At 36.7% G+C, this 15326-nt stretch overlaps 1 protein-coding gene across 20 annotated transcripts in view; it reads left to right on the forward strand.

The window, feature by feature from the left end:
- VSIG1 (V-set and immunoglobulin domain containing 1) overlaps positions 1-15326 on the forward strand; it is a 150445-nt gene that overhangs the window by 1893 nt on the left and 133226 nt on the right. For 14 of the 20 annotated variants that reach the window (XR_011998081.1, XM_072743189.1, XM_072743185.1 and 11 more), the window contains exons 2-3: positions 13642-13729; positions 15077-15121. Coding sequence is in view for 19 of the 20 variants with exons in the window: in XM_072743189.1 (XP_072599290.1) it covers positions 13660-13729; positions 15077-15121 (115 nt within the window). In the remaining variant the exon portion in view is untranslated. The remainder of the gene's footprint in view (positions 1-13641; positions 13730-15076; positions 15122-15326) is intronic. The other 6 variants (XM_072743192.1, XM_072743187.1, XM_072743195.1 and 3 more) reach the window with 1 other exon arrangement.

Genomic DNA, 15326 nt, shown 5'->3' on the forward strand with positions numbered 1-15326 from the left:
CACATGCCAGCTCCACCCTGCTCCACCACTTTCTGGTTGTGTGACCTTGAACAAATTACTTCCCCTCTTTAAAAATCCTTTCCTTTAAAAGAAGAATCCTTTCCCTAATCCATAAAAGGGGACACTGGTAGTCTCTACCTCATTTAGGAGTTGTGAGAAGTTACAAAGTTAATGCATGCAGAGTGGCCCATAGTAAATGCTCAGTATAATGGTAGATTAAAAATGGTAAGAGCAGTGAGGCTGCTAATGAGAGAGTGGTTACAGTGGTGTACTATGGAGACTAGACTGGCTACAGAGTAAAACCGAGGAGGTAATGACCTGGAGAATGGGAGAAATCAAAGGATGGTGATCTTGATGAGAATGAGTGGGTATTCTGAGCACCAACAAGTAACAAGAGTGGGAGGTTATAGCCAGAGATTGAGATAGTGGAGTTCAGGAATTCTAAAGTGGAATGGTCCCATGTTTAGCAGATGGTCTGGAACACTAATGGCTAGAAATGGCAAGTGAAGTGACATGTAATCAGGGATTGTAGAAGTAGAGATCAAGGTACAATGAGGGTAGATCAAGGGACAATTGGGTGAGTGATCTATAGGCATTGAGGTTGCTTATATGATGGCAGGGGTTTTTAAGTATTAATTAATTAATTAATTTTTCTTGGGGTTCAATTTGCCAACATATGGCATAACACCCATGGGAAAGAAAATGGAGCTAGTGCCAAAGTCAAAGTCCACTCTGATGAACAAGAAGCAGTCATTTCTTTTGCAGATATTTGCTAAGCTCTTGCTAGATATCAGGATATGACAAGACAGACAAAAATCCTCCTCTCGTGGAGCTTCCTGTCTAGAGAGAGTGATAATTGGAATTAATAATCCCACCCTATAAATAGAAGACTGCAAACTGTGAGAAGAGCTATGAAGGAAAAAGAAGGGTTCCATTAGGGCTTATGGAGGGCTTATGGAAGACCTGAGCCTGTCTGTAGTGTCAGGGAAGGCTTCCTTGAGGAAATGATGAGAACTGAAGGATCAATTGGGGTAGATGGAGGTGGATGAGGGGTGCCTGAAGTGTCCCAAGTAGAGGGAAAAAGTAGCATGTGCAGAGACCGGAAGCTAGAACAATATAAAGGACTTGAAGAACTGATAGGCATCTTCTGTGCCTAGGGCATATAAAGCAAGGGAGAGAGCTGAGCTTGAATGGCAAGTTTCCTTAATTATTTTAGGTTTTATTCTAGGAGTTTAAAAGAGTTTTAAGTAGTTGAATGACATAATCAGATTTCTCTGTATTTGTGTGTTAATTATTTCCCCCCAGTTTGATTGAGATCTGATTGATATATAACATTGTATAAGTTTAGGGTGTAGAACATAATAATTTGCTATATATATATGGCAAAATTTTTACAGTATTTCTTAAGTAATGCATACCTATATGCTCATTATAAAAAATAATCAAATACAAGAGTATGTAAATTGTGAAAGTCTAGTTTGTATTTTTGTGTGTGTACATTAGAATATATGTATGTATATGCACACATATGATACATGTATACTTTTATTTTATTTGTATACAATATAGTTATATATATAAAATAGCAACTGGCTTTTTCTACTTAATGTGTCTGACTCTTTCCATGTATTTATTTTTTTTAAAATTTTTATTTGAGACAGAGAGAACAAGCTGGGGGAGAAGCAGAGGGAGAGGGGAAAGCAGACTTCCCTCTGAGCAGGGAGCCTGATGTGGGGCTCGATCCTAGGACCCTGGAATCATGACTTGAGCCAAAGGCAGCTACTTAACCGACTGAGCCACTCATGTCTTTATTTTTAAATTATTCAATAATAAAAAAAAATAAAATAAATTATTCAATAATATATATTTTCATGGTACCCCTCATGTCTTTATTTTTAAATTATTCAATAATATATATTTTCATGGTAAAAGATCAGAACAATATAGAGTCTTTACAGTATCTTTTCCATGCATTTATATTTAAAAATAAGTACTTATATGGATTTTTTTACATAACTGGACTCATTCATATTGTTATGCTGATTTTAAATTTCTTATTTTTGTACTTAATTCACATTTGACATGTGAATATATACATTTTTCTATCAAAGGAATAGAACGTTAAAGGGAGGGCTAAAACCTCTGTCATCATTGATTTCCTCCCTGCCTCTCCTCTTTTCTTTTTTTTTTTTTTTTTAAGATTTTTTTTTTTTAATTTTTATTTATTTATGATAGTCACAGAGAGAGAGAGAGAGAGAGGCAGAGACACAGGCGGAGGGAGAAGCAGGCTCCATGCACCGGGAGCCTGATGTGGGATTCGATCCCGGGTCTCCAGGATCGCGCCCTGGGCCAAAGGCAGGCGCCAAACCACTGCGCCACCCAGGGATCCCCCTCTCCTCTTTTCTACTCACTGTTTAGCTTATCTTCTCTTAAACCTTTTTCTATTCATTTGCAAACGTTCTCTCTCCCTTCCCCTTCCTCTCTCTCTCTTTCATGTACACAGAATATACAGTATTACTTAGTGTTATTAAAAGATATAAATTGGGCAGCCCTGGTGGCTCAGCAGTTTAGCACTGCCATCAGCCCAGGGCATGATCCTGGAGACACGAGATTGAGTCCCACCTTGGGCTCCCTGCATGGAGCCTGCTTCCCTCTGCCTCTCTCTCTCTCTCTCTCTCTCTCTCTCTCTGTGTGTGTGTGTGTGTGTGTGTCTCATGAATAAATAAATAAAATCTTAAAAAATAAATAAAAGATATAAATTGTATCATGCTTCTATGTATTGCTCTGCTACTTGCTGCTTTCACTCAACATTATGTCTGAAATTTTTTCATGTTAGTACATATAAATTTAACTTGTTCTTTTTCACTGTTGCATAGTGTTCTGCAGAATAGATAGGCTACAATTTGTACAGCAATTTCCCCACTGACTCGGTTATTTACAACTTTTTGCTAATATAAAATGTGATACAATGTAAATCTTTGTACATGCCTCTCTCTTTCCTTTCTCTACTGACTTCTAAATGCTATCTTTAGTCAATACTAGATTTTTAATATGTATTAGATTTATTTCAGGATTCTCTATTTGGTTCAACTGATCCATTTATTTATACCTGCATTCATACCACATTTTTAATTTCTATAGTTTTATGTAACATGTTTGATATCTAGCGTGGGAAAGAGCTTTCTTTTTTTCTTCAAATATTTTGTTATTCTTACATGTTTACCTTTTTATATGGATATTATAGTGGGATCATCTTACCCATATAGAATCTTATTGGGATTTTTGTTGACATTGCATTGAGTTTACAGATTTAACTGGGGAGAATTTGCATCTTTATATTGCGTCTTCCTTTTTTATGAATAAACATGGTATGGCTCTCCATTTATTCAAATTTTTAGTTCTTTAGTAATGTTTTATGATTTTCTCCATAAATGTCTTGAACATATCTTGTTTGGATCATTTCTAGCGCCCAACTGCTGAGCCACCCAGGCGTCCCTCTAGATACTTTGTAGTTTTTGTTACTACTATTAACAGGATTTTTTTCTTTCATTTTATAATTATTATAGGTGTATAAGAAAACTATTGAGTTTTGTGTGAAATCATGTGTGTCCAGCAAATTTACTTAATTCTATTTTATTTCTAATAGTTTGTTAATTGATTCTATTGGATTTTCTAGTTAGGCAAACAGATTATGTGCAAATATTGATAGTTTTGTCTCTTTGTCTTCAACCTGTATTCTATGTGCATTGTTTTTGCCTGAATGCATTGGCTAGGACCCTGTATAAGATTGAATAGTAGCAATGATATCAGACATCCTTATCTTATCCTTCCCTTTAATAGGAGTGCTTCTAAGTGAAATAAGTCAGTCAGAGAAAGACAAATACCGTATGATCTCAGTTATATGTGGAATTTAAGAAAGAACACAGATGAACATATGGGAAGGGTGAAAATCAAAAAAGGAAAGAGGGAAACAAACCATAAGTGACTTAACAACAGAGCAAACTGAGGGTTGATTGAGGGAGGAGATAGAGGGGGAAAGGGCTTAGATAGGTGATGCGTATTAATGAGGGCACTTGTGATGAGCCCTGGGTGTTGTATGTAAGTGGTGAATCACTGAATTCTACTCCAGAAACCAATATTGCATTGTATGTTAACTAACAAAGTTTAAGTTAAAAAAAAATAGGAATGCTTCTAAAATGCTTATGGTGGGTTTTTGGCAATTGCTCTTTATTAAATACATTTTCTTTATGGCTTGCTTTTTGGGGGCTTATTTTTTAAAAGAAAGAATGGATATGAAAGTTTGTCATTTGCTTCTAAAATGCTTATGGTGGGGATCCCTGGGTAGCGCAGCGGTTTGGCGCCTGCCTTTGGCCCAGGGCGCGATCCTGGAGACCCGGGATCGAATCCCACATCAGGCTCCCGGTGCATGGAGCCTGCTTCTCCCTCTGCCTATGTCTCTGCCTCTCTCTCTCTCTGTGACTATCATAAATAAAAAAAAAAAATTAAAAAAAATGCTTATGGTGGGTTTTTGGCAATTGCTCTTTATTAAATACATTTTCTTTATGGCTTACTTTTTGGGGGCTTATTTTTTAAAAGAAAGAATGGATATGAAAGTTTGTCATTTGCTTTTTTACCTGTAAGGTGGACATATAGGTTTTTCTCCTTTAAATTGTTAAAGCATTGAATTGAATTGCATTGATAGTGTTTTAAAAACTTTCAGTTACGGGGACATCTGGGTAGCTCAGTGGTTGAGCATCTGACTTTGGCTCAGGGCATGACCCCGAGGCCCTGGGATCAAGTCCTATATCAGGCGCCTCAGAGGGAGCCTGCTTCTCTCTACCTGTGTCTCTGCCTCTGTGTGTGTGTGTCTCTCTCTCATGAATAAATAAAAATTTTTTAAAAACTTTCAGTTATGAAAGTTTCCAAACATAAATAACAGTAGAGAACAAAATAAACCCCATGTACCCATAATTCAACTTCAGTAGCAACATTTGTCCTACTTGGTTCAGCTATCCCCACCCCCCTTTTCTACTGGGATGTTTTAGGCTAATCATGAATGTTATCTGACTTCATTCCTAAATATTTCAGTGTGCATCACAAAAAATTATAGCACAAACGAATCTTCTCGTACAATCATAATGCCATTATCACACTAAAACCCAACACTCATACAAATTTTCCCAATTGTCTAAAATATATTTTTAACCTTGGGGTTTTTCCAGTCAGGATCCAACCAAGGTTAACTTGTTGCACTAAGTTTCCTAGCAACTAACTTGTTGCATAAGTTTCTTTCAAGTTTTTAAAAAAGCTAAGACAGAGCAATACCTCCTCTTTTTTATTCTCATGCCTTTGGTTTGTTGAAGATACTTCCAGTTGTCCTGTAGACTCTCTCACAACATGGATTTGACTAATTACTTCCTTGAAGTGCTGTTTTACTTATTTTTATATTGCCTATATTCCTTGTTTACTGGAAGTTAGAGCTAAACACTTTTTTTTTGTTTTTTGTTTTTTGTTTTTTTTTTTAGAGCTAAACACTTGATTAGAGTCTTTATAATTATTTGGTGAGACTGTCTCATAGTTGATACTGTGTACTTCCTTTTACAGAGTTTGCTCGTCTTTTAGTAATACTGAAAGAGAATCGAAATGATGATTGTCTTATCCCTTCAGTGTAATATTCTCCATCATCTTTTCACCTAATGGCTTTACCATCCATTTGGTAACTGTTATCTGAAACAGTTATTTTGTTAAGGATTTCAAAGTAACGATTCTATCATTCTTTCAGCATTTGTTAGCTAGCATACCACTCTTTAAGAACTATCCCTCATCTACTATGGCTATTTGGTAAGCCTAAAATACAGGTCCTATAGGAAAGACAGGATAAATGCTTAACTCTTTCCCTGTAATTGTTAATTTTCCAAGTAAGGAGTTGGCGCCCTGTTGCCCATTAACAGACGTGTAAATGTAAAATATCCCTTTTTTCCTAGGATTAATGTATGATTAATGATGTATCTTTTTAAATATACTATAGAATTTGAGGGACTAATTTAGCAGTTTTGTATCTGTCTTCACAAAGGAGATGTAGCATTGATCCTCCACCTGGGGCTGAAGCACCCCTCTAGCAGGCATTTGGAAATGTTTGGAAGTCCTTTAGTTGTCAGTGTGTGTGTGGGGGGGATCCTACTGGTATTTAGTAGATGAGGACCAGGAATGCTAAAGGAAGAATTGTCCTACCAAAAATGTCATTTGCACACCTGTAAAAAGAAATAATGGCCTATAGTTTTCCTCTGCTTGTTTGATTTTGATATTAAGGTTATGCATTTTTTATATCTAAGTTCATAAGTGAGATGGGTCTATAATTTCTTTCCTTTTAGTAGTCAATTTTGATATGAAAGTGATATTAGCCTTATGACTATATGGTGTCATTTCCATTCTATTACTTTGCTATGGAAAATTTATATAAAGTTTGATTAATCTGTTCCTAAACAACGGGTCAAACTCTCCCACAAAGGTTTTTGGGCTGGTGACTTTTGAAGTAGATTATTATCATTTCACATCTTCTATGATTAATTGGTCTATTTAAGTTTTTTATTTCTTAAGCCAACTTTATTTATTTTCTTGGGAAATATCCATATCACCTAGCTTTTTTAAGTTGTTGGTATAAAAGTTATACATAGAAAAAACATAGGACATAGTACTTCTAAAAAGTAATTTTCTGATCATTTTTAAATCTCCATTTTTGTAACTTGGCTCCCTTTTATTTAATTTGTGCCTTCTTTTTGAAATAATACTTGCTAAAAATGTCCATTTTATTAGTCTTATTTATTATTTTTTAATTTTTAAAAATATTTTTATTTATTTGAGAGAGAGAGCATAAGTGGGGGGAGGGGAGGAACAGAGGGAGAGGAAGTAGCAGACTCTCTCTGCTGATTAGGGAGGCAGATGTGGGGCTTGATCCCAGAATCCTGGGATCATGACCGGAGCCTAAGGCAGACACTTAACTGACTGAGCCACCCAAGCACTCTATAGTCTTTTTTTTTTAATTTAAATTCAATTAGCCAACATATAGTACATACTTAGTTTCAGATGTGATCTTTTTCTTTTTAAATGTTTTACTTCTATGAGAGAGAGAGAGAGAGAGAGAGAGAGAGCGTGAGCAGGAGGAGGGGCAGAGGGAGAGGGAGAGGGACAGGCAGATTCCCCACAGAGGGCAAAGCCAGACACGGGGCTCCATCTCAGGACCCTGAGATCATGACCTGAGCTGAAGTCAGGACTTAACTGACTGAGCCCAGGGATGCAGGAGCCGCTTCATTAGTCTTTTTAAAGAACTAGCATTTCCTTTTATTGATCTACTCTATTCTTATTGTTTGCTTTCTATTCCAGTAATTATTGATTTTTAACTGAGATATAATTAGCATACATTATATTAATTTCAGGTGTATAACATAATGATTCAATATTTGTGTATATTGTGAAATGATCACCACAGCAAGTCTAGTTAATACCTATCACCAAAAATAATGATACCTATCACCATACAGAATTGTTTTTCTTATGATGAGAACTTTTAAGATCTACTCTCTTAATAATTTTCATATATGCAATTCAGTATTATTAACTATAGTCACCATGCTATGCATTACATCCCCATGACTTATTTATTTTATAACTGGAAGTTGGTACCTTTTGAGTCCCTTCACTCATTTCACCTACCCCTTATCCACTGCCTCTAGCAACCACCAATCTGTCTCTGTATCTGTAGGCTAGTTTTTTGTTTTGTGTTATATTCCACATATAAGTGAGATCATATAGTTTTTGTCTTTCTCTGTCTGACTTACTTAACTTAGCATAATGCCCTCAAGGTCTATCCATGTTGCTGAAAATGGCAGGTGTTTGTTTGCAAGGAGAGAAGGAAGGTAGAGGCAGACTACCTCAGATTGGTAGGTGGCAGGTTTAATAAGCAAGGAAGCTTATGTGTGAGGCTTGTCTTGGGCAGCTGCAAGAGGAGTAGATCTTCACACTTGCCCACCAGAATCTTAAGTTTATATAGAGGCCTCAAGGGGTTTTAGTCATGTATACCATCCAGATGGGCTCAACAACACTTTACTCTCTCTCAAGACTATGTCCTTGGAACAGCTTCTGAGAGTGGGGAAGGCAAATGGAATGCACATTCTAAGGATGGGGGAGGGAGTAAGGAGCCTCCAATTGCCCAGGTCCAGCTCCTTGGTCAGCTGGAGGTCACATCCTCTTGATGACTTCCTGCAACAGCAAGATTTCTTTTTTTATGGCTGAATAATATTCCATTATCTATCTCCTTTAGCATGCATAGTGAAATACAAGAATCATGTGTTTTATTGGATGAGTTTTGATAACTGGCATAACCAAAACCTCTATCAAGATACAGAACATTTCTGTCATATCAAAGAATTCCTCTTTTGCAGTTAATCCTCATCTCCTCTTCCTCACCAGAAGTAGTCACTATTCTGATTTATTGTGATAGATTAGTTTTGCACATTTTAGAAATTCGTATAAATGGGATTACACAAAACATACTCTTTTGTGTAAAGCTCTCTCTGCATGGTTCATTCACATTGTTGCTTGTATCAACACTTCATTCCTTTTTATTATTGAATAACGCTATTGTATGGATAGATCACAGTTTGCTTATACATTCCTATGTTGATGGATACCTGGGCTGTTTCTAGTATGGGCTATTGTGAATAAAACTGCTGTAGACATTCTTGTGTAATTATTTTGTGAAAAAATGTATATATATTGCAGTGGGGAGTGGTAAATATCTAGGAATGAAATTTATGGGTCATAGAATAGGTGTATGTTTTGTTTTATGTGAAACTGCTGTATCTTTGTATCATTTTTCTCTCCCACCAACATCCTTATAAGCGTTTGGCAGGGTCTATTTTATTAATATTAACCATTCTGGTGGGTATGAAGTGGAACCTCACTGTAGTTTTTATTTGCATTTCCTTAATGACTAATGATGTTGAGCATCTTTTCATCTGCTATTATTGGCCATTTGTATATCTTCCTTTGTGAAAGGTTTATTCAAATATTTTGCTCATTTTCTTTTTTCTCTCAATTCCTAGCAACCACTAAATGTAATTTCTATGACTATGAATAATATTTCGTTGTGAGTATATACCACATTTTGCTTATTGATTCATCAGCTGATGGACAGTAGGGTTGTTTCCACATTTCTGTTATTGAGTATAGTGCTGCTATAAATATCCTTGTGCAAATTTTTGTGTTAAATACCTGTTTTCAGTTCTTTTGGGTATATATGTGGGAGTGGAATTGCCAGGTAATATGTTATTTGTATGTTTAATACAAATTAATTGTACTTAATTGAGGTACTGCCAAATGTTTCCACAGTCGCTGCACCATTTTATATTCCCATGAGCAATATATGAGGGTTCCAGTTTCTCCATATCCTTACCATTTTCCATTTTTAAAATTATAGCCATACTAGTGAATGTGAAGTGAATTATTACTAACTTATAAATAGGAATGAAGTGTGGATACATTGCTATAACATGGATGAACCTTGAAAACATTATGCTAAGTGAAAAAAGCCAGATAAAAGACACCATTATTGTACTATTCTATTTATATGAAACATCCAGAATAGGCAAATCCTTAGAGATAGGAAGTAGAATTGTGGTTTCTAAAGAATGTGGGGTGGGGAGAATGGGCAGTGTTTGCTTAATGGGCACAGTGTCTTTTGGGGGTGATAAAACTGTTCTGGAATTAGATAGTGATGGTTGTAAAACTTTGTGAAGACACTACAAATCATTGAATTGTATACTTTAAAAGGGTGAATTTTATGATATGTGAATTAAATATCAATTTTTAAAAGTACAGTCTCATTTTAGCCCTGGAGGTGAGATTTGATGTTAAATTTGTAGCAGTTCTTTCCTATTTTTAGCAACATGGATACCATGTAGAGTCACCATGAAAAGTTGTAGTTTGTTGACTGAAAAGGCACAGGGCCAAGCATCTGAATAGGGACTGAAATTAGCGCATATTCTGCTAACTTGTGTTCCTAGCTTGGTGCTGCTCCAGCCCAGAGAAGGAAACACCATTTTACCATTTTGTAATTCAGCTGCCCAGAGGAGACATCTTACTTTGATTTGTCTCCTTGGAGAGGGCATCTTGTACTACTTTGCATTAAAGATGCGATATGTTCTAGTGGAGATCCTAGTACAATAGACACTGCTTTGCTATCCTGGAATTTGAGCCATCTCACAGCCTTTTTACTCAGTCTAATAACCAGTTATAAAATATCCCCATAATTCCCCAAAGGTCTGTTGACTGTAACTCACTTTCTGGTACAATTTCTATGTCAGGATTTTTTAGCCACAGGCAATAGAACTTGGTTCTGAGTAACTTAAGCAAAGATAGGAATTTGGGGAAGACTACTGGAGTTGATCAAAACCAAAGGAAATGCTGAAAAACAAAGCCTCAAGGAGGTCCAGAACTAAGAAAGCTTGGAGCATTTGGGTGGCAGAACTTCAGGACTTATAAGTCTCCACTCAGGCTTTTAAATTCAGGCAAAGAGAATCTGATTATTCCACTAAGAGGGATAGAGTTTCTCATTAGGACACAGATCAGTGAAAGAATGCTGGAGGAACCAAATAATAGCTATGAAAGGAAATAAAAAGACAGATGTCAACATCTATGTGGGGGTGGTGGTGTTGTGTTGAGGAAGCCTTCAGATGTATGAACACAGATTGCAGAGTAGAAGGCTACTGCGATAAAGAATCAGAGGTTGTAAGGATGATTGAAATAATGAACATGATTGAAATTTCCCAGGAAGAGAGTAAATGACCAATGCCATCCCTTCAGCATCATTACCTGAGGGCAAGAACACTTCTTGGAGCAATTTGTAACTGGAGGATTGTTTCTATGTTTTGGAGGACATGATATTCCTAGTAATTGGGGAAAAAATCCAGGGCATAGGACTATAGCTCTATGCTGGGAACATTCCATCTTGTAAGAATGAAGTTGTTATGTGGAGATCTTAATGGAATGTAACTTCTGTCAGTTATAATAAATGCCAGCTTATTTTCCCTCTTATATTGTACTTGGTCATGTGCTAAATGTTTTATGTATGTTGCCTTATTTAATCCTCACAACACATTAATGAAGTTATCATTATCACCATATTTTATAGATGGGTTACTGTAGTCTCAGAGTTTAAGCAATTTATTCAACATATTGCTAGAAAGCAGTGGAAATGGAGTTTAAGGTCTACATGAGTTCAAAGTCATTTCTATTCCATATCAAATGATACAGCAATGTCAATATTAGCTATAGTTTAGGATTATTGAGCCTCTGCTGCATACCATGTAATGTACTGGAGACCTTATATGCATTATCTCATTTAATGTTCATAATAACCTTATAAGGAGGGTGCCTGGGTGGCTCAGTTGGTTAAGCGCCTGCCTTCAGCTCAGATCATGATCTCAGGATCCTGGGATCGAGCCCCCTGTTGGGCGCCCCACTCAATGGGGAGTCTGCTTCTCCCTCTCCCCCGTCTCTCCCCCTGCTCGTGCTCTTTCTCTCTCAAATAAGTAAATAAAAATCTTTAAAAAATAACCTTATAAGGAAAGTACTATTGTTATTCCTATTTAACAGTTGCAGAATCTGAGGCTTAGAGATATTAATTCAATAGTTGTCACATCATAAGTGGTAGTCAGAGCTTGATCACTTCTATTTGATTCCAAAGCCTGTGTGCTTTACCAATAAACTCTCCTCTATCAAAAATAACTGAATCTAGAATGGTGGCTCTCTTCCCTGACTGTGTATTAGAATCACCTGGGGAGCTTTGAAAAAAAAAGTCAATACCAAATCTCATCATCAAAAATTCTGATTTAATTTATCAGGAATGCAGACTTGGCCTTGGATTTTTTTAAAAAAAAAAAACGCTTTTATTCATTCATCCCAATTTTTTCAATAAGCATATCTTTATGCAATAAGTTTATCTTTAAAAGATTTTTGAATTTTTATTTATCTATTTAAAAGAGAGAGAGAGAACAAGCAGGGGGGAGAGGGAGAAGCAGGTTCCCTATTCAGCAGGGGGCCTGACGTGGGACTCAATCCCAAGACCCTGGGATCATGACCTGAGCCAAAGGCAGATGCTTTACCAGCTGAGCCACCCAGGTGCTCCTGTTCAATGAATATTTAATGTCTTCTTTATGCTAAATACTTTCTAGGTATTTACTTCCTAGCAGGATGTATCAGTTAGGTATTGTCACAATGATACGTAACACAACGATAAAATCTTAGTGGCATGAAAAACTAAGAACTTATTAGGTACTTATTCTCACATTTCTGGAGCCTAGCCAGGATTCAAGCTGATTAAGCAGAGCTTTGTTGGGCAACTCTGATTTAGGTTGGGATGACAACTTTTCTTGCTTCAGGACTGAGTAAACTGGTATGGCTCTGCTTCATGCATTTCTCCTCAGACCAGTGGACTAGTTGGCACTTGTGTCTCTCATGGCTCATCTCATACCAGTGGGAGAATTGCAAGAGGGAGCATGTCCAACTGTGCAAGCATATTTCAAGCCCCTGCTTAAGTTACATCTGTGTGTACTTTATTAGCCAAAGCAAGTCTCAAGGCTGAGCGCAAACACAAGAGCTGGGAAAATAAGCCTCACTTCTGCTGTGCAGACTTGCAAAGTTCATGGCAAAGGTTGAGAATTGGGGCCAATACTTCAATTTAGGTGGGAAAGAATGAAAATGAACGATAAGCATTATACATAAGAAAATTATCAAGTGTGTTATAAAGTGGTAAGTAATATTGCAGAAAAAATTATGGAGGGTGGTATGAAGGTAATTTTAATGTGCAGCTAGGACTGAGAACCACTGATCTTACAATGTTCAACCTGGAGAGAAACCTGGGCAAACATTCCCTCAGCCATTGTGAAAATGATAAAACAGACCCAGAAAGAATTTTACTCAAGGTCATATGTCCATAGTTATAGAAATGGAACTAGGGCCTATATCTCCTAATACTATAGATTGTTTCTCTTATACCACAGTATTCCAATCTAAGGTCTTAGAATTCTTCTAGAATTCTTCTATCATTGTGAAAATGATAAAACAGATCCAGAAAGAATTTTACTCAAGGTCCATAGGTCCATAGTTATAGAAATGGAACTAGGGCCTATATCTCCTAATACTATAGATTGTTTCTCTTATACCACAGTATTCCAATCTAAGGTCTTAGAATTCTTCCTTTATTAATGGCACCAAAAATATGTTGTGGAAAGACACAGTCATTCTTTTTTTATCTTGACCCTAGACATTAGAGGTGTATTCTCTAAATCCTGTGCTTCTCTTAGTAACCCAATTCAGAGCCCAATTTCACATTTCCCATATTTGTACTGTTCAAAAGTTTACAGACATTCTACCTTCTTTTAGTTTTTCTCCTCTTCAAGTTAAAGACTGTTGGTTTTGATCTTTCTTCATGTGATCCCGTAGTCCCACCCTAGCAAATCTACTTGATTATTGGGCCTTCTCTCTTCCCTAACTTTATAGTGCCTGGAGTAGTCTTTCTTGAGTTCCTTTTTACTTTGAGCTTCCACTAGGCCTTTCAGTCATCATTTCTGTTTTGGATTACAGTCTTCTTGATTTGCCAGGATGACCAGTCAAAAGAAAAGAAAAGATATGGAACCTGCCTGTACTTGGAGTTTATTGTCTGAACAGAAAGGTGAGTAACTGAATGAGGTAAGAGATGGTATAATCTAAATAATCCTGTTCATTCTTTTTCTCCTACTTCTCCTCGTGGACTTTGGGATTTTTGGGGGGAATCTTTAACATTGTGTTGCATGTGTATAGGTTGGTGTATATTGAGATGCTACATGGATACAGTATTTACCCATTAATAATCTCTTAAAAATGTCTCCACAATTTTTGTGTTTTCCAAAATGAGGAAAAAGAAAAGAGAAGAAGCAACTGTGGTTTCTACTGTTTTCCATGATCCTAAAAGCATTTATAATCCTAAAAGACTCCAGTCTCTCCCTTTACTGTAACAACAGATTTTCACAGGAGGCAGCACAAAAGAGCAAAGAGTGAAGATTGCTGGAGTCCTTCCCCTTGTGGCTGATTTCTGAGCTCCAAGAAATATTTAATTATGGGGAATAGAAACTGATTATCATCAGCAGACCACTCACTTGCCTGCCCATTTCTGTGACATTGTTATATCTACCTCTCCAGACTTTGCTTCCTCCCATCCACATTTTCATACCTTCTCCCAAGTATAAGTCCCACTCTTGCTTTTAAAGGTTTGCATGTACTAAAAAGCTATAGGAATGTGGAGGCTGTGTGTGTGTGTGTGTGTGTGTGTATATGCATGCATGCACATGTGCCTATATTTGTGTATTTCTATCTATATATCTATATATGTAAGTGTTTGGGTTGAATGTGTATATGTATTCAAATCTTAAATCATTGTATATATGTCACACTAACATCAGCAGTGCCTTATTTCTTACTAATAAATTAAGCTCAAAACAATCTCCAACAGAAGCAATAGGCTAATGCTCAATGAAAAGCAAAATACCGGGATCCCTGGGTGGCGCAGCGGTTTAGCGCCTGCCTTTGGCCCAGGGCGCGATCCTGGAGACCCGGGATCGAGTCCCACGTCAGGCTCCTGGTGCATGGAGCCTGCTTCTCCCTCTGCCTGTGTCTCTGCCTCTCTCTCTCTCTCTGTGACTATCATAAATAAATAAAAAATTAAAAAAAAAAAAGAAAAGCAAAATACCAGAAATAGTCACTTCAAATAATGTGTGCTGCTTTAAGTTAATGCCTAAAATTTTCCTTACAGAGCATAAAAATGTAAATGTTTATACCCTAAATATATGTGTGTGAAGGTCTCAGTTAAAAAATAATTTTGTGGGTGAGTTAGAATAGATGTGAGGTGACTTTCTTCCTTGTATTTCTGTCTGGGGGAACAACAGGAATGGCTGAAACAATGTGGCTAAATTTCTGTATATTTCGTGTTTTAATTGGAAGGTGTATTTGTGCTTCTCTTAATCTCAACTCTTTCCTCCCACAGCTGCTTCAAATTCTCAGTCTCCATCTTCATGGAAAGAATTCACAGGTAGATGTCTTTTCTCTTTTACTTTTTTTTTGTTTTGTGAAAAGTGCCTCCTAAAAACCTGGCTTCTCATCCACATTCCACTCCCATTTCTTCCCCCCTATTCATTAGACAGTAACCATTGATTTTTTGGAGGGGGTAATATCTATGAAGCTCTAAATTGCCATAACATATAGGACTTTTATAACATATAGAATACATATTTGAA

This window comes from Vulpes vulpes, chromosome X (genome assembly GCF_048418805.1).
Source record: "Vulpes vulpes isolate BD-2025 chromosome X, VulVul3, whole genome shotgun sequence".
In the NCBI taxonomy this organism is placed as follows: Eukaryota; Metazoa; Chordata; class Mammalia; order Carnivora; family Canidae; genus Vulpes; species Vulpes vulpes.